Here is a 25039-nt window from a genome sequence, read left to right on the forward strand (position 1 = left end):
AGCACCTACCTTTCAGAGACTGAACACAGAAAAGCCTCAGAGTTTCAGCCCAGCAAGTCACAGGATAATGTGAGGAACAGACTGCCCTTTACAAAATACCTTTATCTATGTTATCTCATCCAGCACTGACAGCACCCCATTTTTCAGATGAGGAAACTGAGGCTCAGAGTGGTTAAGTGACTTGCCCAAGGTTTCACTAATAAATGGTCAAGCCTGGCCTAGCCGAGCACTTAGGACTGCAAACTCGCAGCTGTCTTTCTAACCCACATTGGCCTCACAGAGGTGTGGCCTGTGTTCGGCCTTGCCCTTGGCCAACATGATGTCTGAGGACCCTGCCATCTAAGGCATGTGGGCAAGGCGGCCCTTCCCTATTGGAAATGTCTCCATGTGGAGCCCAAGCGTTTGGCACAAGCTAGAAGCTGGGGCGTGCTGCCCATCCCCCCCCCACCCCGCTTTCTTCCAGAGGCGCCTTGGCTGGCGTCTCTTCATCCCCAGTAAGCACGTGTCCACCTGGGCGCACCAAGCGTGCGCCCTCGCGGCGCCCCTGGTACCCGCTAGTACGCGCGCTGCCCGGCTGCGCCTTGGGGACGCCCCACCTCCGGCGAAGACAGCCCCGGAGTCTACCCCTCGCCTAGAGCCGCCTGGGGCCGCGGCCGTGGGTCCCTCACACCCCAGGGGCGGAGCGAGACGCGGAGACGTCAGGGCGGAGATCAAGCGCTGGGCGAGCGCGCCCTCCCGGCGGCTGCCCGCGGCCCACGTCTCCGACTGGCGCGGCCCGCAGCCGGGAGATGCAGGGAGCGGCGGCGCTGGGGCGCAGCCAGGCGGCCGCGCGGACGGGGGCCAGAGGCTGAGCTGGGGGAGCCAGCCGCGCGCACAGCTCTGCCCGCCACCCCCGGAGCGGATCCCTGGCCGCCCCTCGGCTCTCCGCAGGGTTCTAGCAGAGCCCCCACCCCCCACCCCGGGGTGCCCATCAATTTCCTTGGGTGACTACAGCGTGTTTTGTTTTTCTTTCTTCTTTCCCTCCCCGTGTGCCCTTCTCCAGGATGGCAGAGGCGGAATTGCACAAGGAAAGGCTGCAAGCCATAGCAGTAAGTCCACTTTCATTTTATTTTCTTGCTCTATTGTCTGGTACGCAAAAGGACCCCGGGTGCTTTGGGGCCGTCGACATTCCAGCACAGTAGCCGCAGGACATGTGCTTTGGGGATAAAAGTCTGTCAAGGCTCAGCTACGCTGCTTTTTCGTTTACAGTCTGTAGGTGGAAACCCCCAGGGCGCGCTTTGGGCCGGGGATTTGAATGTTGGAAGACTGGCTTAGAAATAAGACGCTTGCTACTGGGCTTTGGGGAAAGACTAAACAGAAGCATGGGGGCCGATTCCTGGAATATTACCACCCAGTGCTCAGTATTACTCTTGACTTGAGACACTGGCGAATGGCGGGAACGGTCACCAGAACGGTGGCTGCCATCCTCTCTTTGGAAGCTGTTGGTCTGCTAAGTGGAAAAGCAGCAGTCAGCTCCCTTGCCAGCCACACAGTACAACCTCCTTCCTGAAACCGGGAGGGTTCATTTTCCCCGTTCTGTTTGATATTGACCAGGGTGCTGGCGCAAGCCACCATCCTGGAGGGGGTCTGGGGACTTCTTAGAACGACTGGGTCCTGGGAATAATATTCCAAGAGAGCCTCCTTTTTATGGCTGTGGCTAATCTTATGGCATCCTCATTTCCAGCATGCAGTGGAGCAACGGGTTTCAGCAAAGTTTATGTGCACTTTCAGAAAAGTCTACCCTTGTGCGTCTTGGGTATAAAAGAGAACTCTCTAAAGCTGCCCAAATTTGAGCAATCCTGCCAGTGTTGCCAATGAGCCACAGATGTGGTATTTTTACTGGAGCCGCCACAGCTGGGTTATATATTTCCTTTGCAGATGAGGGAATGATTATTGCTGCTGTATGAAATAATAGCAATTAAAAGAGAAAGGTCTGTTAGCATATTGGCATCGAAGAATCTCCAGGCATTCTTCGACCTAAGTACCTTTATTTTTATTTTGGGGGATCCAGGAGTTCCCTGGAAACACATATAAATTTGTTGGAGAAATAGTGTATCATGTTTTGGAGGCCAAATATATTGAAGTGTTTTCAGAATCCTTTGGATGGATTCTTCATTGGGAAAATGCACACAGGCTCTTCTTTTTTAAAGAAGCGTTTGATGTGGTCTCTGTGGCTCTGAGACCCTCTTTATCAAAGTCTTCAAATCTTAAATGTCTTGGAGGTTTTACAGCTGAAGTGAGAGAGATGTTTGCTGGCAATGGTGAATGCTATGACTTTTTTTTTTTTTTTTTTTTTTGCCTATTGGGCAATCTTTGAACTTGGTGCTCAGAACTCAGAAAAGTTGGTGTTTTTTTATGGTTTTTTTTCCCCTTCTTTTCTTTCCTTTTCACTCTGTACATGTGGATTTTGAGGGTTATTGAAGTTGTTTCTGGTTTCTAGAATTAGTGGCCAGGCAGCGTGGCCGGTATGTCATGAACTTGGTAAGAATGGAGATATTCAGTTCTTGGTGCCATCTAGCTGGTGGGTGTTTTCTATAAACTGAATAATAGGCTGCTTTAGCTGTCCATGAAGTGCCTGCCCCAGAGAACATTCATTTGCTTCCATCGGCTGCTGCTGACGGCTTCCAACAGTTGTCACAGTTTCTGCCTTTGCATGGCCAGCTTTACTGGATGCCTGAAGAACAGCTGAGCCCAATGAAAGGGTGCGCTTTCTGAATGGGGACCCAGTAGCAGCTTACACTGGGGCCAACCTTTTCCAAGTGGGCTTGGGTAATCCCACAGGGGCTAAATGGATTTTTTAAGAAAGGTCTAGCCCCTCTTTTGGAATCCTCTTGTGCATGTGAGAAGAATACACACACATATTCATGCCTGTTCCATTGTGGAATTGTGTTTGTCCTGTACCTGGGAAGCTGTTGCTAATTCTTATGAACGATTCCGTCCTCAGTGAACATATTGTTATTAGGGCAGATTTTCCAAGAGCAAATGAACTGTGTGTGTGCCGGGGGCGGGGGGAGAAAGAAAGGAAGGAAGGAAGGAAGGAATGAGGTGGGGAGACTTGTGACCGCATCAGTAAATGGTTCTACACCGTGCTTCGGCCTAATGCATATTCTCCAAATTTGGCAAACCCCGCCTCACTCGGTCACCTTTCTAGGGTTCTCAGGGGACCCTCAGGAGCCCTGGGGCCTGGCCCCAAGAGCCTAGCCCTCTCTGGAGATGTGAAGGAGGAAGAGAATGATTCCTTACCTCCCCACCAACGTGGGCTCCTCTCCAAGAGGCCAAGCAGATAAATGGGGATTCTAGTCGGCAGACCCTTGGGGACTCTTTAGTCTGGAGCTTGGTCCCTTCATCTGTTGGGTGGGCTCCTGAGTTCTACCTCCAGGGCTGGTTGTCAGGTTTAGACGTGGTGCAGGTGATGTGGGGGCCAGTAAGTGGTCTTGAGGTAGAACCCCCAGTTCCCATCTGTACTGCTGCCTTGTCCCATGAGGGTGAGAGGCAATGTCTCTGAAGCAGAGTGTGACCAACCGCCTTCTTCCTTTTTTTTTTTTTTTTTTTAGGGCTGTACCTGTGGCATATGGAAGTTCCCAGGCTAGGGGTCCAATTGAAGCTGCAGCTGCCAGCCACAGCCACAGCAATGCCAGATCCTTAAGCCAGGGATCGAACCTGCATCCTCATGGATACTGGTTGGGTTTGTAACCCGCTGAGCCACAACGGGAACTCTGAGCCTTCTTTATCCTTTCCTTTAACTCCGACCAAAGGCCAGGGTTCTGCCAGGTGTCACTTCTGCTAGCAGCTCAGACCGAGTGTGGAGCTGTGTCTGGAGGATTTGTCTGTCCAGTCATCCAGCAGTTGACATTCCCAGAGTGTCACATCTGGGAAGGTACTGGCAACACCAAAAAGTGTCCCCAAGTTTCGGCCATCAGAGAGAAGATTTCACCCTTTGCACACTTGAGTTCTGAAAGGACAGATGTCCTGCGACCTACTTGTCACATCTGTGGGGTATTTCTTCCCCAAGAGAGTGAAACACTCAGAAACTAGAGTGCTTTAGTGGAATCTTCCAGTTGATTCTAGAGACTAATCAATGAGAAAAGATGAATGCCATCCTATTTCCTGCCAAAAGAGGAGCAAATCCATCTTCGACAAGTGTCTCTACTCCCAGGTGCTCCTTTTGTCTGTGGGGACACTCCCAAAGCTGTCGTTTTAGAAGATAGCAAAATGCCTCTGTGGCAGAATGAATGTGACTAATCATTCTGGGAAGAATGATACAGTTGTCATTTATTGACCATTTTCTATTTAGCAGTGAACCTTGTGACATGCATTTTTTACAAATTTTTTATACTTTAATAGTCTAACATAAACAATTACTAGACAGTGGCAGGAGTACTTATGCAAATGAGCATACACGTGGAACAGCTAAGCCAACCTTCTCCAGGTTACAGAACCTCCAAAGAGGTTAAGGAACACATTCCCAGAGAGATGTTGGGGCAAGTCTTGAAGAGTGGGTAAAGCAAGATATAAAATAACATAGCAACCTCCCCATCAGCAGAAGGTATCTATTTATTTGTGGTTAGTTTGTTTATTATTTATTTGGAATGGCTAGTATAAAAAAAGGGAAAGCCAAACACATGAAGAAGTTAAGTCAGTAGCTAAAAGGCACAAACTCAGTAATAGGACTCAAGGGCATTTTAACTTCAGTGATGTCATTTAATCCTAAGAAGCTGATGGGGGAGGAACTTCTGTCTTATCCATGTTTTATAGATAAAGAGCCCAACATTATCAGAGAGTGTCAAGGCCAGGATGGGAACCCCACCCTGCAGGGCACAGGAGCCCCTTTGTTGACTCCTGCCCACAACTGCTCCCCCGCAAATGGTGACAGCATCCCCTGCGCTTCCTGTCAGCCCGCTGTGCAGGTGGTTCCAGCAGCTTCCATGTGAGTGGGTAAGGGAGAAACGGACTGATCTGGTCGCTTCAGGAAAGATGGAGACAAACCAGGAGGCCACATCCTTTTGAGAGCCTTCCAAGCTGGATTTCAGTGCATGGAAATACCCAGTGGAAGTTCTAATCAAATGAGTAACATTGCCTTGGGGAAGAAACCAGTGTCTCAGTGGAAGCCAGCTTTGGGCGAGGATGTTTTTATGTCTGCACAGCTGAGAGGAAGAGAGCCTTCCTTGGGTATGTGTGAAGCTAACAGAATGTTGTACAGGTCATTTTGGGCAAAAGTCCTCAGCATCCATAGTGACAAGGCCTCAGGGTCCAACTCCAGTATGTCCCTCTGTGCTGTGTTATGAGATGTCCGTTCAACCCGCCTGGCTCTTTAGAGGATGTTGTCGCTTAGTGGGAACGCAGACTCTGTGCAATACTAAAAGCAATCTTTGGTATTTGCACAGCACTTTACAGTGTTCAAAATCCTATGTCTGTTACCTCAGTGCTGAGCTGTTCTGTGTGGGTCTCATTATCTCCTCTTTACAGTCAAGTTGGCAAAAAGCATTTGGGCTCATTCAGTGAGATGTGGAAGAGTTGTGCTAAGTCCAGTGTCTCCTGGTCCCCGATTGTGTTACTGGCATGTCTAGCTGAGGGGGAAGGGTGATTGGCTATGGGTGGCAGCCTCGCCTAGGACCCTTCTGTACTGGGGTAGTGAGGAGAGGCGTGAGCTTAGGGGGTGGGAGTGGGGCGTGGATGTGCCTCTGTGGAATCTGCCCTGTGGCAGATTTCACTTTGGGCCCCTCTCCCCCTTAAAAATCTCCCCCAGAGGGTGCAGTTAGGGGTGTAAGTCTCCCACCTGACTTCATTCTCTGCCCTGAGAAGGCCCAGATGTGGGTGGGTGGCCTAGACTGGCTCTGCCCCATACTTGCAAAGAAACACTCTTGGCATTTCCTTGGCTTCATCGCTCATTGCCTCTTCTTGCCTTAGAGCAATAAGGCCTTGAGTGCCAGAGTTGGAGTGTGGACTGAAGGCTAAGGGAGGCCAATCCACCCACTTTGATCCAGACTTAGTTGGCCTGCAGGCCCCAGGCAAAAATTCTGACTGCCATTTGCATGTGATCCAGCCCAGGCCAGCTTCCCAGGTCAGGGATTCCCTCAGAGGGTCTAGTGACCCAAACCCAAGCCCTATAATAACAAAACTCTGATTCTTGGGGGGGGGGCAGCCCTGTACATGCCCCTTGTGAGCCTCTGTTACTGGCAGGCAGCTGGGGAAAGGGCTGGGAAATTGAAGTTCCCAGCCACTCATTTGTTATCTGCTACATAAATGATACCTTGCTTCCAAAACTCCAAGTGGAGGCCTAAAAAAATGGTCTGCTCAGACACTGGTGCTGAGGAAGAGTTTGCCAGCAGATAGGTGCCACTTTGGGCCTTTTCTGGGTCACTGCCAGGTCTGTGAGGGCCGAGGCAGGCCTTACACAAACATGCACAGGGGTCATGCACCTCGCTGACCATTTATTTGTACCTCTGAGTATTTCAGGCTTTAGCCTCTTGGGACAAAGAGCAGTTGCTTTGGCAAGTGCCCTATGAAATAGAGCAGTCATCATTTAATAAGCCAAGCAGGGGGCCCGTGGGTTATGAATGGTCAATATTTAGAAGAAAGCAAGGCTCAGTAGAGGCCCCTCTCTATTTCTTTGGGGTTGCCCAGGGTTTTGGGGACCACTCCTGTTTGTCCTTTGAACTACCCAGGCTTCATCACTGATTCCTTCTGGGGATGTTGATCAGCCTCCTTGGCAGTAAGAGTTGCTCATCATGTGGTGTGACATTGAATGACAGCAAATGCATTGATGCACAGAGACAGTGGTCCCCAGGGCTGTCACTGCTTCACAGTCTGGTGACTAAGAAGCATGGATTCTGGTGTCTGAAAGCTTTGGTTCACATCCCCGCTTTTCTCTTAGTATCCCTGTGACCTGGCTGTCCTTTGGCTTCCTCATCTATGAGATCAGAATAATGGTCATATCCACCTCATGGAATTGTTGTGAAGATTAGTTGAGAGATTTCATGGGAAATCCTCAGAGCGAGGGTACAGAAGACACTCAACAAAAGTTTTCTGTTTATAGTCAGCAAATCGACAAACCATAACTCATGCATCTTAAGCAGAAGATGGACACAAAGTGCGAAAGATGAAGCCTATTCGTCTCAGTGGGTGAATTGCCAAACTGGGAAATTTTCAGTGAGTATAGTAACACCTGAAGGTTTGCAGTGCAGGTGGCCACTAATGATAACAATGAAAAGGATCATTTATAGTGGACAGGAGTTACAAACCCCAAAGGATCCAGGAGTCAGCATGCGACAAAAATGAAGGACACAGGTTGAGTGGGAAATTGTGAGCACCTGGAGAGCAGATACCATTTCTCAGTTAAGATACAGTTAATTCATCCCAGATGAGAATGTGATTCCTATGTTGTCACATCCACTGATTCGCAAGAGGAGCCAAGAATCTTCCTTTGTGAATGTTCCCATTTCAAAAGAGAAGAGTATCAACGAGTTTAAAAGCCTTTAAAAAATTTGTGGACACAACCAAATTCCTTTCAGTCAACAGGTCGACCTTTTGTGACCTCCAGATGTAGGTAGAGCTTTGAACTTTACAGTGTGCTTTCCTTTTGCATGAACTTATTTGGGTTTCATCAGGAGGCTGTGAAGTAGTACTACCAGCTCCCGCCACCCCCCACAAAATCTTTCATAATATAACCAAATCAGGGTGTGTTTTCAACTAGACCTTGGTGATTTTGGTGTTAAGATGTGTTTGGATCATGGAGAAAATAGCACATGGTTACTGTACATTTTGATCTTAAATGAGCTCCTTGCAACTGCTGACATTATTGGTAACTCAGTATTCATATCTAGGTAGGTGATTGCTCTGTCAGAATTAACAGAAATTGAAAAGGCTGTACCCTGATGTGGGAAATTCCTGCTACCACAGAAGAATTCTTAAGAGCAAGGTATGCAGATTTGAGCCCACACATGTCACCCCGGTGTTTAAGATGATTTTGATTTATTACCAGCCTCAAATCATAGACAATATAGGAGACCCAGCTGGGCTTAGGACTGCTAATAATAGCAGCAGCTGCCACTGGACATAGACTTTTGGCCAGAAATGCTGTAGTACTGTGATTCTCAAATTTTAGTGCATTCGGGAGTTCCCTTGTGGCACAGTGGGTTAAGGATCTGGCATTGTCATTGCAGTGGCTCAGGTCGCGGCTGTGGCGCAGGTTTGATCCCTGACCCTGGAACGTCCACATGCCACAGGTGCAGCCAAAACAAAACAAGACTTAGGTGGATTAGGATCACCTGCAGTGTTCCTCAAAACACAAATTGCTGAGCCCTGCTCCCAGAATGTTTGATACAGTAGATCAGGGGTGGGGCCCGAGCATTTGCATTTCTCACAAGCTCCCAGGGTTTCCTGTGCCCAGCTGCAGTGGCCGTTCTGGAGAATACAAGTGGAGAAGCCCTGGTGAAGTGGTAGAAGGCCAGTAGCAAAGGAAGACGATGGCTGGGGTCTGTATTCGTGTCCCACACCCACTGTGCCATGCTTGTGAAGTGTGTCTATTTTAAAGAGGTGAAATGGAATAAAAGACCAAATTCAGTCTTAATTCATGAGAGCCTAAACCTAGCTCAGTTTGAAAATGATGTGGTGGTTGGAGTTCCCGTCGTGGCACAGTGGAAATGTGGAACCATGAGGTTGCGGGTTCGATCCCTGGCCTCGCTCAGTCGGTGAAGGATCTGGCGTTGCTGTGAGCTGTGATGTAGGTCGCAGACGTGGCTCAGATCTGGCGTTGCTGTGGCTGTGGTATAGGCTGGCAGCAACAGCTCGGATTAGACCCCTAGCCTGGGAACCTCCATATGCCACAGGTGTGGCCCTAAAAAGACACACACACACACACACACACACACACACACACACACACACACACTGATGTGGTTTTGTTCATCTTCCATCGAGTGGCTGATCAAGAAATGGTCTTGTTTGTCTTGGGTACTTATTTTAATCTATTTAAATCAAGTGCAATTTCTGTCAGTCGGTCACCTGAAGACCCCTTTTTGAAGGGAAAAAATACTCGGGATGGGCATTGGCCATTCCAAAATTCACCTGGGGAGGCCCTAGAGGGCCTCTCAGTGAGACAAGAAGTCATGCAGTAGAGCAGATAGCCAGCAGTACAGCTGGAGCCCCTTTGAGAAAGTCACATGAAACCTATCACAGTGCTGTGGATGAAGAAGTCCCACAGCAGATCAGCCAATCAGGTCTTGCGGCAGCCCCTCCCACCCTCAGGCCTGATGCTCAAAGCAGCTGCTTCTCACTTGGGCAACTCTAGTAGGAGGCCTGGGTGAGGGTGGGCAGCAACTGAGGTTCATTTGCTTAAGGGTGGTTAGTGACTCTCCTAAGCCAGTCTGTGTGTGCACAAGCCTGGCTTGTCAGTGGCATATCAAAGAGGAGTTTATTCTCGCCAAGTTGTCCTAAGGGCTTCCCTCCTCCTAATTGTAGCATCCATTGTTTGAATCAACCCTTCATATTCAGATGGATTCAGCCTCCCCCAGACTCGTATTTGTCTTAAAACACAAAGCACAGAGGCCACACTGTGCAGGAAGAGATCTCAGAGAACATGGAGGGACTGTTGGAAGGGGGCCGCCCAGCACGAGTGCTTCGTGGAGGAAAGTTTGCACACGAGCGCTGTGGGTTTGGGCGAAGACCGCACAGCTGAGACCTATTTCTGGCAGGAAATGCCGGCTGAAGCAGAGGTTTGTGTGTGGGGTGCATGTTGGAGCTACATGTGCTCTTGGTTAATTGGTATGACAGTCTTTTCCATGACTCTCCTGTTGAAGTATAATCCTCGAAAGGCGATTACTCAATAATATATAGACAGAGATAAGCCTGTAGCCTATTTGCATAATGCTTGAACATATATTAAAAATACTTGGGGGTAGTCTTTGACTCTGGTATCAGTGCTTTGATAGCATCCTCTGAGCTTAGCTAGAAGAGAGGAATAGGGAAATTGACCCCTTTCCCCTGCTTAAAATGGAAGGGGAACGAAAAACCGCACGGGGCCCCAAGATAAAAGCCCTAGCTGGAGAAGCAAAGGCTGCAAGCCAGACCTCAGAACTCATCTTCCCTACTCATCATTTCCCCTCTGGCAGCCTATTTCACTCCCCCTCCGGCTTCCAAGCTCTAGACAGTCTGTGCACTAGCAAAATGTCTCCAAGGCATTTGTAAAACCTGCCCTTACTACTTTTTTGCTGAATTATACTGATTGACTTACTATTCTAGGTGGGTGGGAATTTTCCCCCCCTTTTTTCTAAATTATAACCAGTCATCTGAGGATTCACTTTATTTTTAAATTCAGGGCTGAAACTTAAAACTTTGAGGGTTATTTTAAAAAAAAAATGTTATTCCATTCTTAAGAGAAAAACACATGCTTGGAAAACTTAACCCCTTTGGTGGTAGCAGGGGATCCCCTTCCTCTGAGTTTGAGCAGTAATGCCAGAAATTCTGAGACCAATAAATACCACTCAGGGGTTCAGGATTGGGGTGACTGTGATAGACACATGTCCCGCATGTGATGGATAGAAGAGCCAGCACCTGGAAGAGGTCCCTCTTGGCCGAGAAGCATGGCATCAACCCAGTGGCTCCCTCTGGGCTCCTGGTTCATTCTTAACTAGAGTTTCTGTGGCCTGACTTGTCTGCTTGGGTTGGTAATACTTGCCTCCTCTAATCGGTTGGAAAATGGTTCAAAAATTTCCTTGCCCCTGTGCAATGGTGAGTCACAGAAGATCAGAAAAGTGGAAAAGAGTGGAGAGGTTCCTGAAGAAATTAAAAATAGAACTGCCATGTGATCTAGTCATCCCACTTCTGGGTATATATCCAAAGGAAATTAAGTCACTATCTTGTATGACACAACTGAATCTATCTACAAAATAGAAACAGACTCAAAGACATGGAGAACAGACTTGTGGTTGCCAAGGGGAAGGGGGGAGGGAGGGAGATGGACAGAAATTTTGGGGTTAGTAGAGGCAAACTGTTATATTTAGAATGGATAAGCAATGAGGTCCCGCTGTATAGCACAGGGAACTGTATCTAATCTCTTGTGATAGAACATGATGGAAGATAATATAAGAAAGGAAATGCATATATATATATATATATATATATGTATGACTGGGTCACTTTGCTGTACAGCAGAAATTGGCACACCATTGTAAATCAACTTTAAGAAGAAAAGAAAAAAAATCACTGTTTGGGAGAGATATGTACACTCCCATGTTTATTGCTTCATTATTCATAGTTGCCCAGATAAATGGATAAAGAAAATGTGGGACGCATAGAATGGAATATTATTCAGCCTTTAAAAAGAAGGAAATACAGCCACTTGTGACGACATGGATGGGGAAACTTGAGGGTGTTATGCTAAGTGAGAAAAAGCCAGACATAGAAAGATAAATACCCATTATCTCATTTATATATGGAAACTAAAAAAAAAAAAAAAACATTGAACTTGTAGTAACAAAAGAGAATGGTGGATACTGGAGGCCGGGAAGTGGGGGAGAAGGGGAAGTAATTGATCAAAGGAGATAACTTCCTGTTATAAGCTGAAAAAGTTCTGGAGACCTAAGAGACAGCATGATGACTATTGTTCATAATCATATATGCTTGAAATATATATATATATATGACATATATGATATATGTAATCATATATGCCAAGGCTAGGTCTTGTGTGTCATCATTGCGTGCAAATGGTAACTGTGTGAAGTGATAGATGTATGAATGAGCTTGATTGCGGTCATTACTTCCCAGTAAAACATCATATTGTATACTGTAGATCTATACAATTTTTATTTGTCAATCAAACCTCAAAGCTGGGGAAAAAAATGTTCAATTGAAAAAAGGATCTGGGAGTTCCCACTGCGGCTCAGCAGTAATGAATCTGACTAGTATTCATGAGGATGTGGGTTTGATCCCTGGCCCTACTCAGTGGTTAAGAATCTGGCATTGCCACAACCTGCAGTCACAGATGCAGCTCAGATCTGGCGTTGCTCTGGCCATGGCGTAGGCCAGCAGCTTTGGCTCCAATTCCACCCCTAGCCTGGAACTTCCACATGCCACAAGTGTGGCCCTGAAAAGCAAAAAAAAAAAAAAAAAGGAAAAAGAAAAAAAGATCTGGAAAGCCTGACGTCAACATGAGTGACCATGAAAAGACATCAGGCAAGCAAAAACACGCTATAGGTAATGATGAGCCTGTCACCTGACTGCCCATTTTTCTTTCCAGGTGGTATGTAGGCAGCCTTGTTCCTGAATAGTGAAGTCTGAGCATATGTGTTCAGAATTTAGTGCTGTCCATCAAATAAAACTCGCCGAAAAACCCAAAGAATATTGATTACTAGCTGGGTTAGGTCTGTGGAGAAGGGTCAGAAGAAGGCCCGAAGGCTGGCTGTAGAATATACGCTTTCTCCCAACTACTAGAAGTAAGACTCTGGCAGCCTGATCACACCCCATCCTTATTCACACTACAGTGAGAATGATTGATAGCCAAATAGCATTGGATCTGATGGCCACGATGAAGAGAGAGCACTGGCCCTGAAAACACACAGACCAGGAGGCGAAGGTGAAAGTAATTTCCCCTGGTCAATTACCCTCCCTCTCCCTTTCCCATCCTCATCTCTCTCCGTCTTGATATGTCACTGCCGGTGCCTCTGGAAAATATGCCCTGAGCCTGCAGCCATAGAGAAAAGCCAGAGGCAGAATGGCTTAGCAGGAAGGGAACATCTCCCCTAGAGGGAGACAGGGCACCCCAGGGCTCAGAAGACAAGCCAACAATGGCAGCTTCATCCCGTACCTTTCTTTTCGGGGGAGAGAGGAAGGATCTTGTGGTTCCTGAGAGCTTCCCCTGTGCCAGACCCCCTGCTGAGTGCCTGCTCTTGGGTGTTAAAAACACTGCTGTGGAGTTCCCCTCATGGCTCAGTGGTAAATGAATCCGACTAGGAACCATGAGGTTGCGGGTTCGATCCCTGGCCTTGTTCGGCAGGTTAAGGATCTGGTGGTGCAGGTTGCAGATGCGGCTCGGATCCCAAGTTGCTGTGGCTCTGGCGTAGGCTGGTGGCTACAACTCTGATTCGACCCCTAGCCTGGGAACCTTTATATGCCATGGGTGTGGCCCTAGAAAAGGCAAAAAAAAGACAAAAAAAAAAAAAAAACCAAAACAAACAACAACAACAAAACCCTGCTGTGCACCGGTGGGGTGGCAGGTTGATGTGGGATGGTGATGGTGACAGGGGCGAGGGTGGGTGCCCCGGGGACAGGCAGCGGGCACTTCCAGCTGATGGGTGCTTGGTGTGAATGTGAGTTCAGGATCTTCCACTTCTTCAAGAGCACCTGGAAATCCAGCTTTGGAAGAAAGTCTGTTGACATTTAAAGAGTCACAACCATGGAAACACTGTGTGGGCCAAACCAAACAGAGTGAGATTTTTTAACACAGAGTGGGCTGGATTCATTCCCCATCCTGCCCTGCCCCCAACCCCCACCCTGGGCCCCCCAGGTTCCCACTTCTGCCTTTCACAGCGTATTTTATTTAATTGCAAAGCCAGTGGTATGTGGAGGTGATAGGGTGGTCGTGTTACAGCTTGACTCCAAGTCAGATGTAGGTATGTTTAGGCAAGTTGGGCAAATTGGTGGAGGGCCTGCCGGAAGCTAGAGCCCGGATGGGGACATTACATGAAAACCATGATCTTGGGGTATAGTCAGGACTGCTGCTTAAATCAGTTCCTTATCCACCATGCTGAATGAACTCTCTGTAAGAACGAAGAACTGAAATCACTCTGTAAAATAATAATTAACCCAGAACAAAAGTGACTCTTTTGATGTCCGCTTCTCTGAATCCTGTTACATGTAGATTTGTGTAAACACCAGCACACTCAGCATATAGAAAAGGAGTTCCTTGCTGGCTCAGCAGGTTATAGATCCAGCATGGTCATGGCTGTGGCTTGGATCGCTGCTGTGGTGTGGGTTCAGTCCCTGGTCTGGGAATCTGTGTATGCCACAGGTACAGCCAGGGAAAAACAAAACAAAACAAAAAACCCCAAAAAACAGAACAGTCCGTCAGCCCCCAGAACTCCCCCAGGAAGCACTGTTTTTTAAACTCTGTACACACTGGAATATAAGTATTTCTCCTTGGTCCCACCTTGCATCCTGGCTTTAAGGATTCTGAAAACTACTTAGGACTGGGTCCAGTTAACCAGAACAGGAAACAGGTTCCCAGTCTTTGGTGGGTAACTCTTTCATAATGAACGCCCCTGCCGTATCTGTAACAAATTCTTTCTTTTCCCCAATAAATGCCCTCCACTCCAGCCTATCTCTTTTTGCACTATCCCCTCCTACAGTCATCATATTTAGCAACTAAAAATAGAGGCTGTCCAGTTATTGCATGGGATAGACTTTTATATTAAAAAATGATGTGCTATTTATCTGAAATTCAGATGTAACTGGGCATCCAGTATTTTATCCATTAAACTTATCCCCTTCCCATATATGCTGCATTCACAAACGAGTTCAGAAGCCACTTTTTCTAGGTCTATGTCTCATTCTTCCATCATAAGTGTGGAAAATACTCATTGGTTTTAAATAGGAATATGTTTATAAGAAGATAGGGCATGTATTGGAAGGCTAATAGGGCCTCTTCCAGACTTAGTGAATTTTCAAGAAACCCTCTAGACATATCCTTTCTGGAGGATAAGAAATGGGCTAGTCACTTATGATGGAGCATGATCATGTGTGAAAATAGAATGTGTACATGTATGTGTAACGGAGTCACTGTGCTGTACAGCAGAAAAAAAATGTCTTGGGGAAATAACTATTAAAAATAATAATAATAATAATAAAGAAAAAAGAAATGGACTAGTAAATCAATTATACTTTAAAAATTTTTAAAAAAAAGAAATGGATTAATGTGTGCTGGAGGGCAGAGGACAACTGGATTTCAGAAATCAGTGCATTTCCCAGCTCCCTTGCTTGACCCAACCTTTGAATGATATGAAACTGCGAAGACTAAACAAGAAGATTGTTCATACTGCGTGATTTTGAAAATATCACTGGAATGCTGGCCTTTAGCAGGTCATACATTTTATCCTGTGTTGACCAAGATGAGGCCTTGTGGTGTGTTGCCAGCGAGTCATGCAGTGGTCACAACCAGCTCGTCCCCGCCAGGATAGTGTGGTTGAGAATGCTCTGATGGAGGATTGATTTCTCTTGTTTGTTTGTTTTTTCATTTATCAATTTTACGTGTGCGATTTCTGAATCACAATGAGGCAAGAAGGAACATCAATTTTCCTTAGTACCTTCAGAATGCAGAATGAGTGGAAATTCCAATTTTCTGTCTAGACCAAGGGTCCGCAGATGATAGTGGACCCAATCAAGCCTGCAACCTCTTTTCAGAAGGCCTGTGAGCAATACGTTGTTATTACATCTGCCAATGGTTGGAAAATGTTTGAAAAAATATTTCATGACATGTGGAAATTATAGGAAGTTCGGATTTCAGGGTCTGCGCATAATGTTTTATCGGAACACAGCTATTGCCATTCGTTTATGCGTAGTCTGTGCTGATTTCATAGCAGCAAAGTTGTTTAGTTGCACCAGAGACCATAGGGCGTGCAAAGCCTAAACTATTTACTGTCTGACCCTTTGTAGAGAAACTTGGCCGACTCCTGCTCTTAAACTCTGTTATCTCCCATGGTCACACTTGCCATGGAGGCTCCAGGACTCTTTTAGCTGAAGAGGTAACTGTTGTCGGGTAGCTGGCGGTTCAGAACAATAAAGTATTAGACTTTACTGATCCTTTTTACTCTACTCTGGGCGACTCTGATGAGAGGCTTGCATTTACTGAAGTGCTCCCATGTTGTTTTGCTACTCTCGAATTTTCTTGTTACATCCCGCTGTCTAAGCCAACCACGTGTTTTCTTTTGAAAAAAAAAAACAGAAAATCTGATCTCTTAGAGGCAACGGTTGGCCCATCAAAAAATAAATGATTACATTCCAAACCATTTCTTTTTTCCCATCGCCAGGGGCTGGGAGGGGAGAGGCAAAGCACTGGTGATTCTCCGGATCATTTTTCTTCCTCCCCAGAAATTGCCAGAAACCTCATTCTGTGCTCCCTGGGGATTTTCAGGGGGAAGTGTCAGAAGGGGAGTCAGAGACCACAGCCACCACATGCTCTGAGTCTGAGCAGGAAGCCAATGGAAAGTGGCTTTTGAGCAGCTGCCCTGTCATTCATTAGCCTTTTGCTGAGGGTCGGTTACCTCATGGAAGCTATAGAGGCCAATGGCTGCATTTTGCAAATGAAGTGACCAGCAGGTAAAAGCTGCTGGTGGCCTTGGGTAGTGGAGTCCACTCTGGCCTCCCTGAATCATCCAATGTGTCCTTTCTGCCCCCATCCTTTTCTTGTCCCAAAGGGCCAGCTACAATTTTGAGTCTTGTCTGCCTGGAAATTTCCAGAGGGACTTTGGTGTCTTAGTAAATATTTTCAAATTGCCCAAGGTTTGGGAAGATAGCAGAGCCATAATTGTGAAATCAGATTTAGAAAGCTGTGACTGCAGTACTTGGGCTGGCTGTGTGAACGTGCTGGGACCTGCAGTGGTGTGGACACTTACGGTGGATGGCATTTGTCTGCCAGTGGATGGCTTTTGTCTTTCTGGTCAGACATGTGCCAAACCCTGAAATTATCTGGACAACTTCTGAGCAGCTGCTGGGAGAAAAGGAAGTCTAGTATGGGGTTACTGTAGGGTTGCCTCAACTGTGGCACTATTGACAATTTGGACCAGCTAATTCTTTGCTCTGGGTGCTGTCCTGTATGACGTTGAGCAGTATCCCTGGTCTCTATCCAGTAACTGCTAGTAGCATCGCCTATGCCCTGGCATGACAATAAAAAGTGTCTCCTGACCTTTCCAAATGTCCCCTGGAGGACAAAATACGTCCCTTTATAACCACTGATGTAGTATAATATAAGGGATACCTGACCAAATGTATTTCCCATACTTTCAGCATTAGAGATTCATTGCTTTAGCTTAAACTTTCACCCCTAGGGATTCATGCCTTTAAGCTTTGAAGGCTTTGTTACTTTCCAGAATCTCCCATGAAAATATAAGTTTCTCACAGAGGGAGACAAATGGTTTTCATCTCCTGTGTCAACTCTGACTGTCTTAGGAGGATGTCTGAGACTGTATGTGGGTTTAGGGGAAAGAACAACATGATAGACCAGAGTTGTCTTTTATGTGTAGGAGATGGGGGGGGGGCTGCCCTGCCTGTGTAAGGAGGCTTCTTACCTAGTATCTCTTCAGTGATTCATCAGCTGGGCCCTTGTCTGTGGTCGTCACTGCCCCTGGGAGCACTGTTCACATGTGATCACTGTGGCTTTGTATATGTGTTAGGGCAGTTTTCCAGCATGTGCCAGAAAGGTGTCTTGAGGAAGAGGTGTCTTTTCTAGATCCACCATGTGGCCTAGTGGAGGTGCTATAGTCAGCTTGATGGGGATTAGAAGCAGGAAGCAAGAGAAAAGGAGCAAAGAGGAGCATTCCTGTCTCTCTCCCGTCACTTGATTATAAGCTCCTGGAGGACAAGGACAATGTCATTTTCACATGCCCCCTTTGCTGCCTTCCATGGTACATTTCACCTAGGTCCCAAGCCTGCCATCACTTTAAGCAGAGTTGGGCCCCTCCGCAGTTTTGTGGACTCAGACTAATGCTTAAATGCACAAAATAAAACACACAAGATTAAAAAGAGGACCGATTACATGGAAATCCAGGCAGCATAATATTAGAAAATTGCAATAGATAACAGCTGTGCTTTTATATTGTATCAAGTAAAATCTAGTGGCAGTGCTAATATATACTCCAATTTCAAATTATTGATGAACGTAAGTGATGTTTTGGGTTATCTCCGACAACCATAATGAGGAATGAAAATACCTGTGATTTCTACTGGTGACAAAGTCATAGATATTGATATTTCCAAGGCTTGTGCTTATGTCTGTAACTGCAGGTGATGCTACATTTCAGGTAGAGATTGGTGAAAATAGCCTTGAACTGACTGCCCTGAGTTCTGGCCCATCCCTGGACTCCCTGAATTCTTTAACCAGGCTTCCGCTTTCAAGCTCCCTCCATCCCCTCACTTGAGGCTACCCCAGCCACCTGCTCAAGGCTCTTCCCTAGCAAATTTCTCCAGGTTCCCTCCTCCAGTCTCCTTTTCGTGTAAACCCTCCCAGTTGGGTTGTGTGTTTGGTCTCCTATCCAAGTTCACAAGGGAAGGGAAGCATCCAGCCCCAGCTTGGGGTTCCCAAGCTTGGGAGAGAGAGAAGAAGGTACATCCTAAATGCCCAAGGAAGGCTTGTTCAGATGAAATGGTCATTTTGCCATCTTTACTCTTTTTCTCTTTTACTCTTTTTCTCTGCTCTTTGCTTGGACTGTGTCGGCCAAAAAAAACAAAACAAACAAAAAAAAATTGCACAACCTAAAAGCTGAGAATTATGTTTTATTTAGTGGCCTTACTGTGGACTACAGCCTGGGGTGGCAGCCTCTCAGATAGCTCTGAGGGACTGTTCAGAAGAGGTTAGGGGAGAGCCAGGATATATGGGAGGCTTTGCTGGGGGGGAAAAAAAAAAGACCAAAACAAAAGCATGTAGTCCCACAACAAAAGATTACTGCCAATCACAGAAAACAGACATTGCAAGTTAATGATTTTTGTGCTTTTTTATGTATGGGAAGATGCGAGAGTCTAGACTCATTGAGGTTATTCTCTTGATATGCATCTAAACTATCTAAGGCCACCATCCTGTTTTTTTCCTTCCTGAATTCACCTCAGCACACACTGTCTGGGCATCTGCAGTGGCTGATGGCTTGATGGCCAGCAACATCATTGTTTGCTGGGATGGCAGGCAACATTTTTTTGGTTCATAAATGTGTTTGAGCTCAGCCCACTCTTGATACCTCCCTTCTGCATGGAAATCAGTTTTCAGTCTGGTTTGTCCCATTCCTGAAGGTCTGCTGAGGGAGATTTCCACATCTTATCCTCTGGGGAAGAGAGAGGGCTGGACCCCCATTGTGACCCCAGATGCAGCAGTGAGCAGTGTGAGGGGTAGGACTCTTGACCTACAGTGACCTCGCTGCATGCATCTGCCATGAACAGCTGGGCAGAAGCCATTGCGGTCCTCATTGCCTACCTCGCAGTGGACCACCAGAGTAGGGGCCATGCATGTAAGCCAGGCATGTGGAGATTCATAATGGCTACAGAGGAATTTCAAAATAAATAAAAGTGGGCTATCTCTAATTAGTTTTCTCTGACAGAAAGGTCAGCACATTCCAAAATGTTCTATGTGGGATTAGCACCTTTGTTTTTCACCAAATGGACACATTAGTGTTCTACCCAATTTGGACACTTGGGGTTTCTGAAGTTCTTTTTCTCACTGGATTGTTATAAAGAGTCTCTATTAATTTCTTAGGGCTGTTGTCACAAAGTGCCACAGACTGGGTGCCTTAAACAATAGAAATATGTGGTCTCACCACTCTGGAGGCTGGAAATAGAGATCAAGGTGTCAGCAGGATGGACTAAATATAGAACTACCATATGATCCAGCAATCCCATTCCTGGGCATATATCCAGACAAAACTTTCATTCAAAAAGATATGTGCACACCTATGTTCATCAAAGCACTATTCACAATAGCCAAGATATGGAAACAACCTAAATGTCCATTTTTTTTGAATTTTTTTTAACAGAATAAAATATGTATATTTTACACAGATTATTATATCATGGATTTTAAGAAAGAGATTAAGTGACACACAGATTATTATATCGAGTTGGATCTTAAGAAAGAGATTAAGTGACTCCCTCTGGAGAAATGAATGGAAAATATGCTGAGACAAATAGGAAATTTATTCTATACTTTATCCCATTTTGTATGGCTTTCATCTTTACTATTTAGTATTATCTATTACATTTCTTTAAAAATTAGCATTATATTAAAATTGTGTATATTATGCAACTAAAATTTATAAAGAAAACCTTATATACCATTAAATATTTTATATAGCATAGTAAAAAGAATAACTTAACTGGTAAGAATAGCAAAAATAATACACTACACCCTCTGAAAATAAGTAAAATATAAAATGCGTAAATTGGTTAAAAAACAGTGTAACTATATAAATATGTCCTCACCTTTTGTTACATCTTATTGATTCTTCAATATAGACATTACACCATTCTAGGTGATGTGATAAAGAAGACATTATAGACCTTACATTGTACCATGGAAAGAAATGGTTATTAATAATACAGTTGTAGAGCTGTATTGTTTAATTGTACAGCTGCATTATTATAATTATCATAAATTCTTTGATGGAGAGGAAATCAGAATCAGATCTAAGAAGACTTCAGCATTCCGAGAATGATGTCAAATGACCCCCTTCATGGTGGGTTATGCATTTATTTATTATGAGATATATTTATTCTCCAGAGATTCCTTGTTTGTGTATCAATTGTAGATTTTTGGTTTGCAGTTATTCTGAAGTTTTGAAATGAGTCTATATGTATATGAGATTGTTTTAAATTGTTCTCTTAATTGCAAGTTCATCTCCAGTGCCCTGCATTTGCACCCACCTCTTCTCATGATTTCTGATTTTGGTGGTATAATTGTGCATGGATGATTTCGTATCTTTACTGTATCTTTACCTTTACTTTTTTACTTTTGTATCTTTACCTTTACTGGTGAGCCTTGTCATTTGTGGCATCTTTGTTTCTTGTTGCTGTCTTTTCTTTTCTGCCTAGAGAAGTGCCTTTAGTATTTGTTGTAAGGCTGGTTTAGTGTTGCTGAATTCTCTCAACTTTTGCTTATCTGTGAAGGTTTTTATTTCTCCTTCAAATCTGAATGAGAGCCTTGCTGGGCAGAGTAATCTTGGTTGGAGATTTTTTCCTTTCATCATTTTAAGTATATCATGCCACTCCCTTCTGGCCTGCAGAGTTTCTGCTGAAAAATCTGCCCATAACCTTATTGGAGTTCCCTTGTATGTTACTTGTTTCTTTTCCCTAGCTGCTTTCAAGATTTTCTCTGTCTTTATTTTTGGTTAGTTTGATTAATATGTGTCTCAGGGTGTTCCTCCTTGGGTTTATTTTATATGGTACTCGTTGTGCTTCCTGGATTTGAGTGAGTGATCCCTTTCCCATGTTAGGGAAGTTTTTAGCTATTATCTCTTGGAATATTTTTTCTGTCCCCTTCTCTCTCTCTTCTCCTTCTGGCACCCCTATAATATGGATGTTGGTGCGTTTAACATTGTCCCAGAGTTCTCTGAGACTCTCTTCATTTTTTTCAATCTTTTTTCTCTTTTCTGTTCTGCAACTGTAATTTCCACTAATCTGTCCTCCACCTCGCTTATTCGTTCTTCTGCCTCCTGTATTCTGCTGTTAGCTGCTTCTAGTGAATTTTTTAGTTCAGTTATTGTATTTTGCATCTCTTCTTGTTTCAGTTTTATATCTTGTATCTCTTTGCTCAGTGTTTCCTGTAAGTTATCCATCTTTGCCTCCAGTTTATTTCCAATGTCTTGCATCATCTTCAGCATCAACAATCTAAAGTCTTTTTCCTGGAGGCTGACAATCTCATCACTTAGCTGATTTTCTGGGGTTTTTCCTTTCTCCCTCATCTGGGTTATAGTTCTGTCTTTTCATTTTGATAGGTTTTTGGTGTGGAGACCTTTTGACAGATAATAGAGTTGTAGCCTCTCTTACTTCTGGTGTCTGCCCCCCTTGTGGCTGAATTTGGTATGGAGGGCTTGCTGTAGGCTTCCTGATGGGAGAGGCTGATGCCTGCCCCCTGGTAGGTGGAGCTGATTCTAATTCCTCTAGTGGGTGGGGCTTAGTCTCTGGATGGGATTAGAGGCAGCTGTGTGCCTGAGGGGTCTTTAGGTAGCCTGTTTACTGAGGGGCAGGGCTGTGATCCCACCTGGATTGTTGTTTGGCCTGAGGCCTCTGAGCTCTGACTGAGGGTGGGGCCAGATTTTCCCAAAATGACCACCTCCAGAGAAAGGCATGGCTGCTGAATATTCCCGAGAACTTTGCTTTCAATGCCCATTCCTCACAACAAGCCACATTCCCCCCTGTTTTCCCAGGAGGTCCTCCAAGAACTGCAGTCAAGTTTGACCCAGATTCCTATGGAGACTTTGCTTTGCCCTGGGACTCAGTGCATGTGAAAGTCTGTGTGCGGCTTTTAAGAATGGGGTCTCTGTTTCCCCCAGTCCCGTGGAGCTCCTGCACACAAGCCCCACTGGCCTTCAATGCCAGATGCTCCAGGGGCTCTTTCTCCCAGTGCCCGATCCCCGCACGTGAGGGTTTGATCCCCGCACAGGCTCAGAACTCTCACCTCCCGTAGGTGAGTCTCTGTGAACCAGATAGTTTTCAGTCCAGTGGGGCTTCCCACCCGGGAGGTATGAGGTTGTTTATATCGCAAAATTTCCCCTCCTGCCTCTTGATGTGGCCTCCTCTTTTTCTTCTGGAGTAGGGTATCTTTTTTAAGGTTTTTGGTCCATTTGGGTGAAGAATGCTCAGTGTTTAGCTATGAATTTTGTTGTTTTTAGGAGAGAAGTTGAGCTCCAGTCCTTCTATTCCTGCCATCTTAATCCTCTCTCCCTAAATGTCCATTGACGGAGAAATGGATTAAGAAGATATGGTACACATGGAATACTACTCAGCCATAAAAAAGAACAAAATAATGCCATTGGGAGCAACATGGATGGAATTAGAGATTCTCATACTAAGTGATATAAGTCAGAAAGAGAAAGACAAATACCATATGATATCACTTATATGTGGAATCTAAAATATGTCACAGATGCATCTATCTATAGAACAAAAACAAACTCACAGAAATGGAGAGCAGACTTGTGGTTGCCAAGGGGGAGTGGGAGGGAGTGGGAGGGAGTGGGATGGATAGGGAGTTTGGGGTTAATAGATACAAAGTATTACATTCGAGATAGATAAGCAGGGAGATCCTGTTGTATAGCACAGGGAACTACATATCCAATTACTCGTATTAGAACATGATGGAAGATAATATGCAAAAAATGTGTGTGTGTATATATATATATATATAATATATATATGACTGAGTCACTTTGCTGTACAGTAGAAACTGACAGAACATTGTAAATCAAGTATAATAAAGTTTTAAAGGTGTCAGCAGGATGGGTTTCATCTGAGGGCCATGAGGGCAGGGTCTGCCCTTGGTCTCTGTCCTTGACTTAGAGCTGGATTTCTTTACCTTGTGGCTCTTCACATGGTCTTCTGCATGTGCCTGTCTGTGTCCAAATTCCCCCTTTTCCTAAGGACACCAGACAATATTGGACCAGGCCCTATTCTAATGACATAATTTGAACTTCTGTAAAGACCATGTTTCACTAGGGTCACATTCTGAGGCACTCAGGGTCAGGACTGTATCTTTTATGGAGGGACACAGTTCAGCCCATCGCAGGGTCCCTTCTTGTTTCCAAATGATATCCGTATCTTACAGTGATGGCCATTCAGACCCTAATCTGCCTCTGGCTATGAAAGTAGAAGTTGTGTCCGAAGGGAAATGGCCCAGGGATTCAAAAGTAGGAGGTGCCATGAATGCCTCAAGTCACTGCCATTTGTCACATTCATGACTTCCTTTTAGTGGCCAGGACCTGCAGTGTCTCCTTATCCTCTGTCTCAGATCAAAAGCCTTTTATCTGGAAAGGGCCAGAACAGCATTTCACACTAAGATGGAATGAAGAAAGCTTAAACATCCCCTCCCCTGAAAGCCTGTGAAAAACAGAGGGCAGAATGTAAGACTGAATCCTGGAGCTCACGTGTCAACTCGGCCACCATCAGGGCCATCCATGTTTCGTTCAGGACCCTGAAGGGTCCCCCTCCTCACCACCGATAATGATCAAAACATTCCTGGTGGATTCGTGGCTATTTAGAATTTGCAGAATTCTCTCACTTCCATTGTCTTGTTGTGGCATCAAATTGCAGGATGAGGGTTATTTTCTGTATTTCATTTCAGAGAAAAGAGCAGCTCAGGGAAGCAGTCTGTCCAAGATCATATAGGGCTACATCATCCACATCCCTAGGCCAGATGTCCCCACTACTTCCCACACACCTTCCCTGTCACCCTCCATCTCTCCTCTGAGTCCCCACAGTGTGGTCCCCATGACCCAAGTCTCATAGACTCACCGATTCCCTTTCTTGGCCCCATGGACCATCAGGCCCTCCCATCCTAGGACAAAAAGTAGTCTAGGCCTGGTGAAGGTGGCCAAGGTGAACTATTCTTTGTTTCAAGTTCTAGGCCAAACGCACAAGGCTTGGGCAGCAGCATCAGGAATTGACCAGGAGTTGGGTGTAGCTGAAATAGGCCAAGAAATGAGGCCAAAAGGGCAGGGGCTGCTGGGTCATGGAAGGCCAGGTGTGGCAGGTATGGGGGCCAGGATTTGGTCCCATGGTTGGCAGAGCCACTGAAGATGCGTGGTTTGTCCTAGACTGCCCTGGAGTTAGAGTGGAGGCAAGATGAGGCACTGAACTGCTCCCTGAGCCCCAACATTGTCAGAGCTAGTAACTTCCCAGAGGCTTCTGAGGTAGCCTGTCTGTTCACCTTGGTGCAGAGGTCACCTTTAACTTTTATAGTCACCTAAAATCCTTTTCTTTCTCCTAAAACCCAGAAGCATCATCTTAACCAACTTCAGCTGAGAGCCTTATTGCTGATGGAAGCCAATTTAGAGTTGGAATGTGGAGGCTATTTCTGGACACTGACATCCTGTTCAACTTTCAGAGGAGCCTGGGAATAAAGGGGTGACTCAGTCTGTGAGCTTATTTTTAGGGGAAGCCGAGAATTCAGTCTGGAGCCACTCAGAGTCTTTAGTGCCTGCCACTGCAGAGGGGCTATTGGTGGAGAGGATGCTGAGCAGAAATGCTGTATTTATCATCAACCCAGTGCCTGCCTCCTACACACCAGTGTGAGGTTTATTGATTTGAAAACAAG

The 25039-nt window shown here is 45.6% G+C and overlaps 1 protein-coding gene across 1 annotated transcript in view; it reads left to right on the top strand.

Annotated features, from left to right (window-relative positions):
* Positions 788-25039, top strand: part of PALM2 (paralemmin 2) — a 144491-nt gene continuing 120239 nt past the window's right edge. The window contains 1 exon segment of the mRNA NM_001204195.1: positions 788-1088. Coding sequence (NP_001191124.1) covers positions 1044-1088 — 45 coding nt within the window. The 5' untranslated portion in view covers positions 788-1043.

This window comes from Sus scrofa, chromosome 1 (assembly GCF_000003025.6).
Source record: "Sus scrofa isolate TJ Tabasco breed Duroc chromosome 1, Sscrofa11.1, whole genome shotgun sequence".
Taxonomy (NCBI): domain Eukaryota; kingdom Metazoa; phylum Chordata; class Mammalia; order Artiodactyla; family Suidae; genus Sus; species Sus scrofa.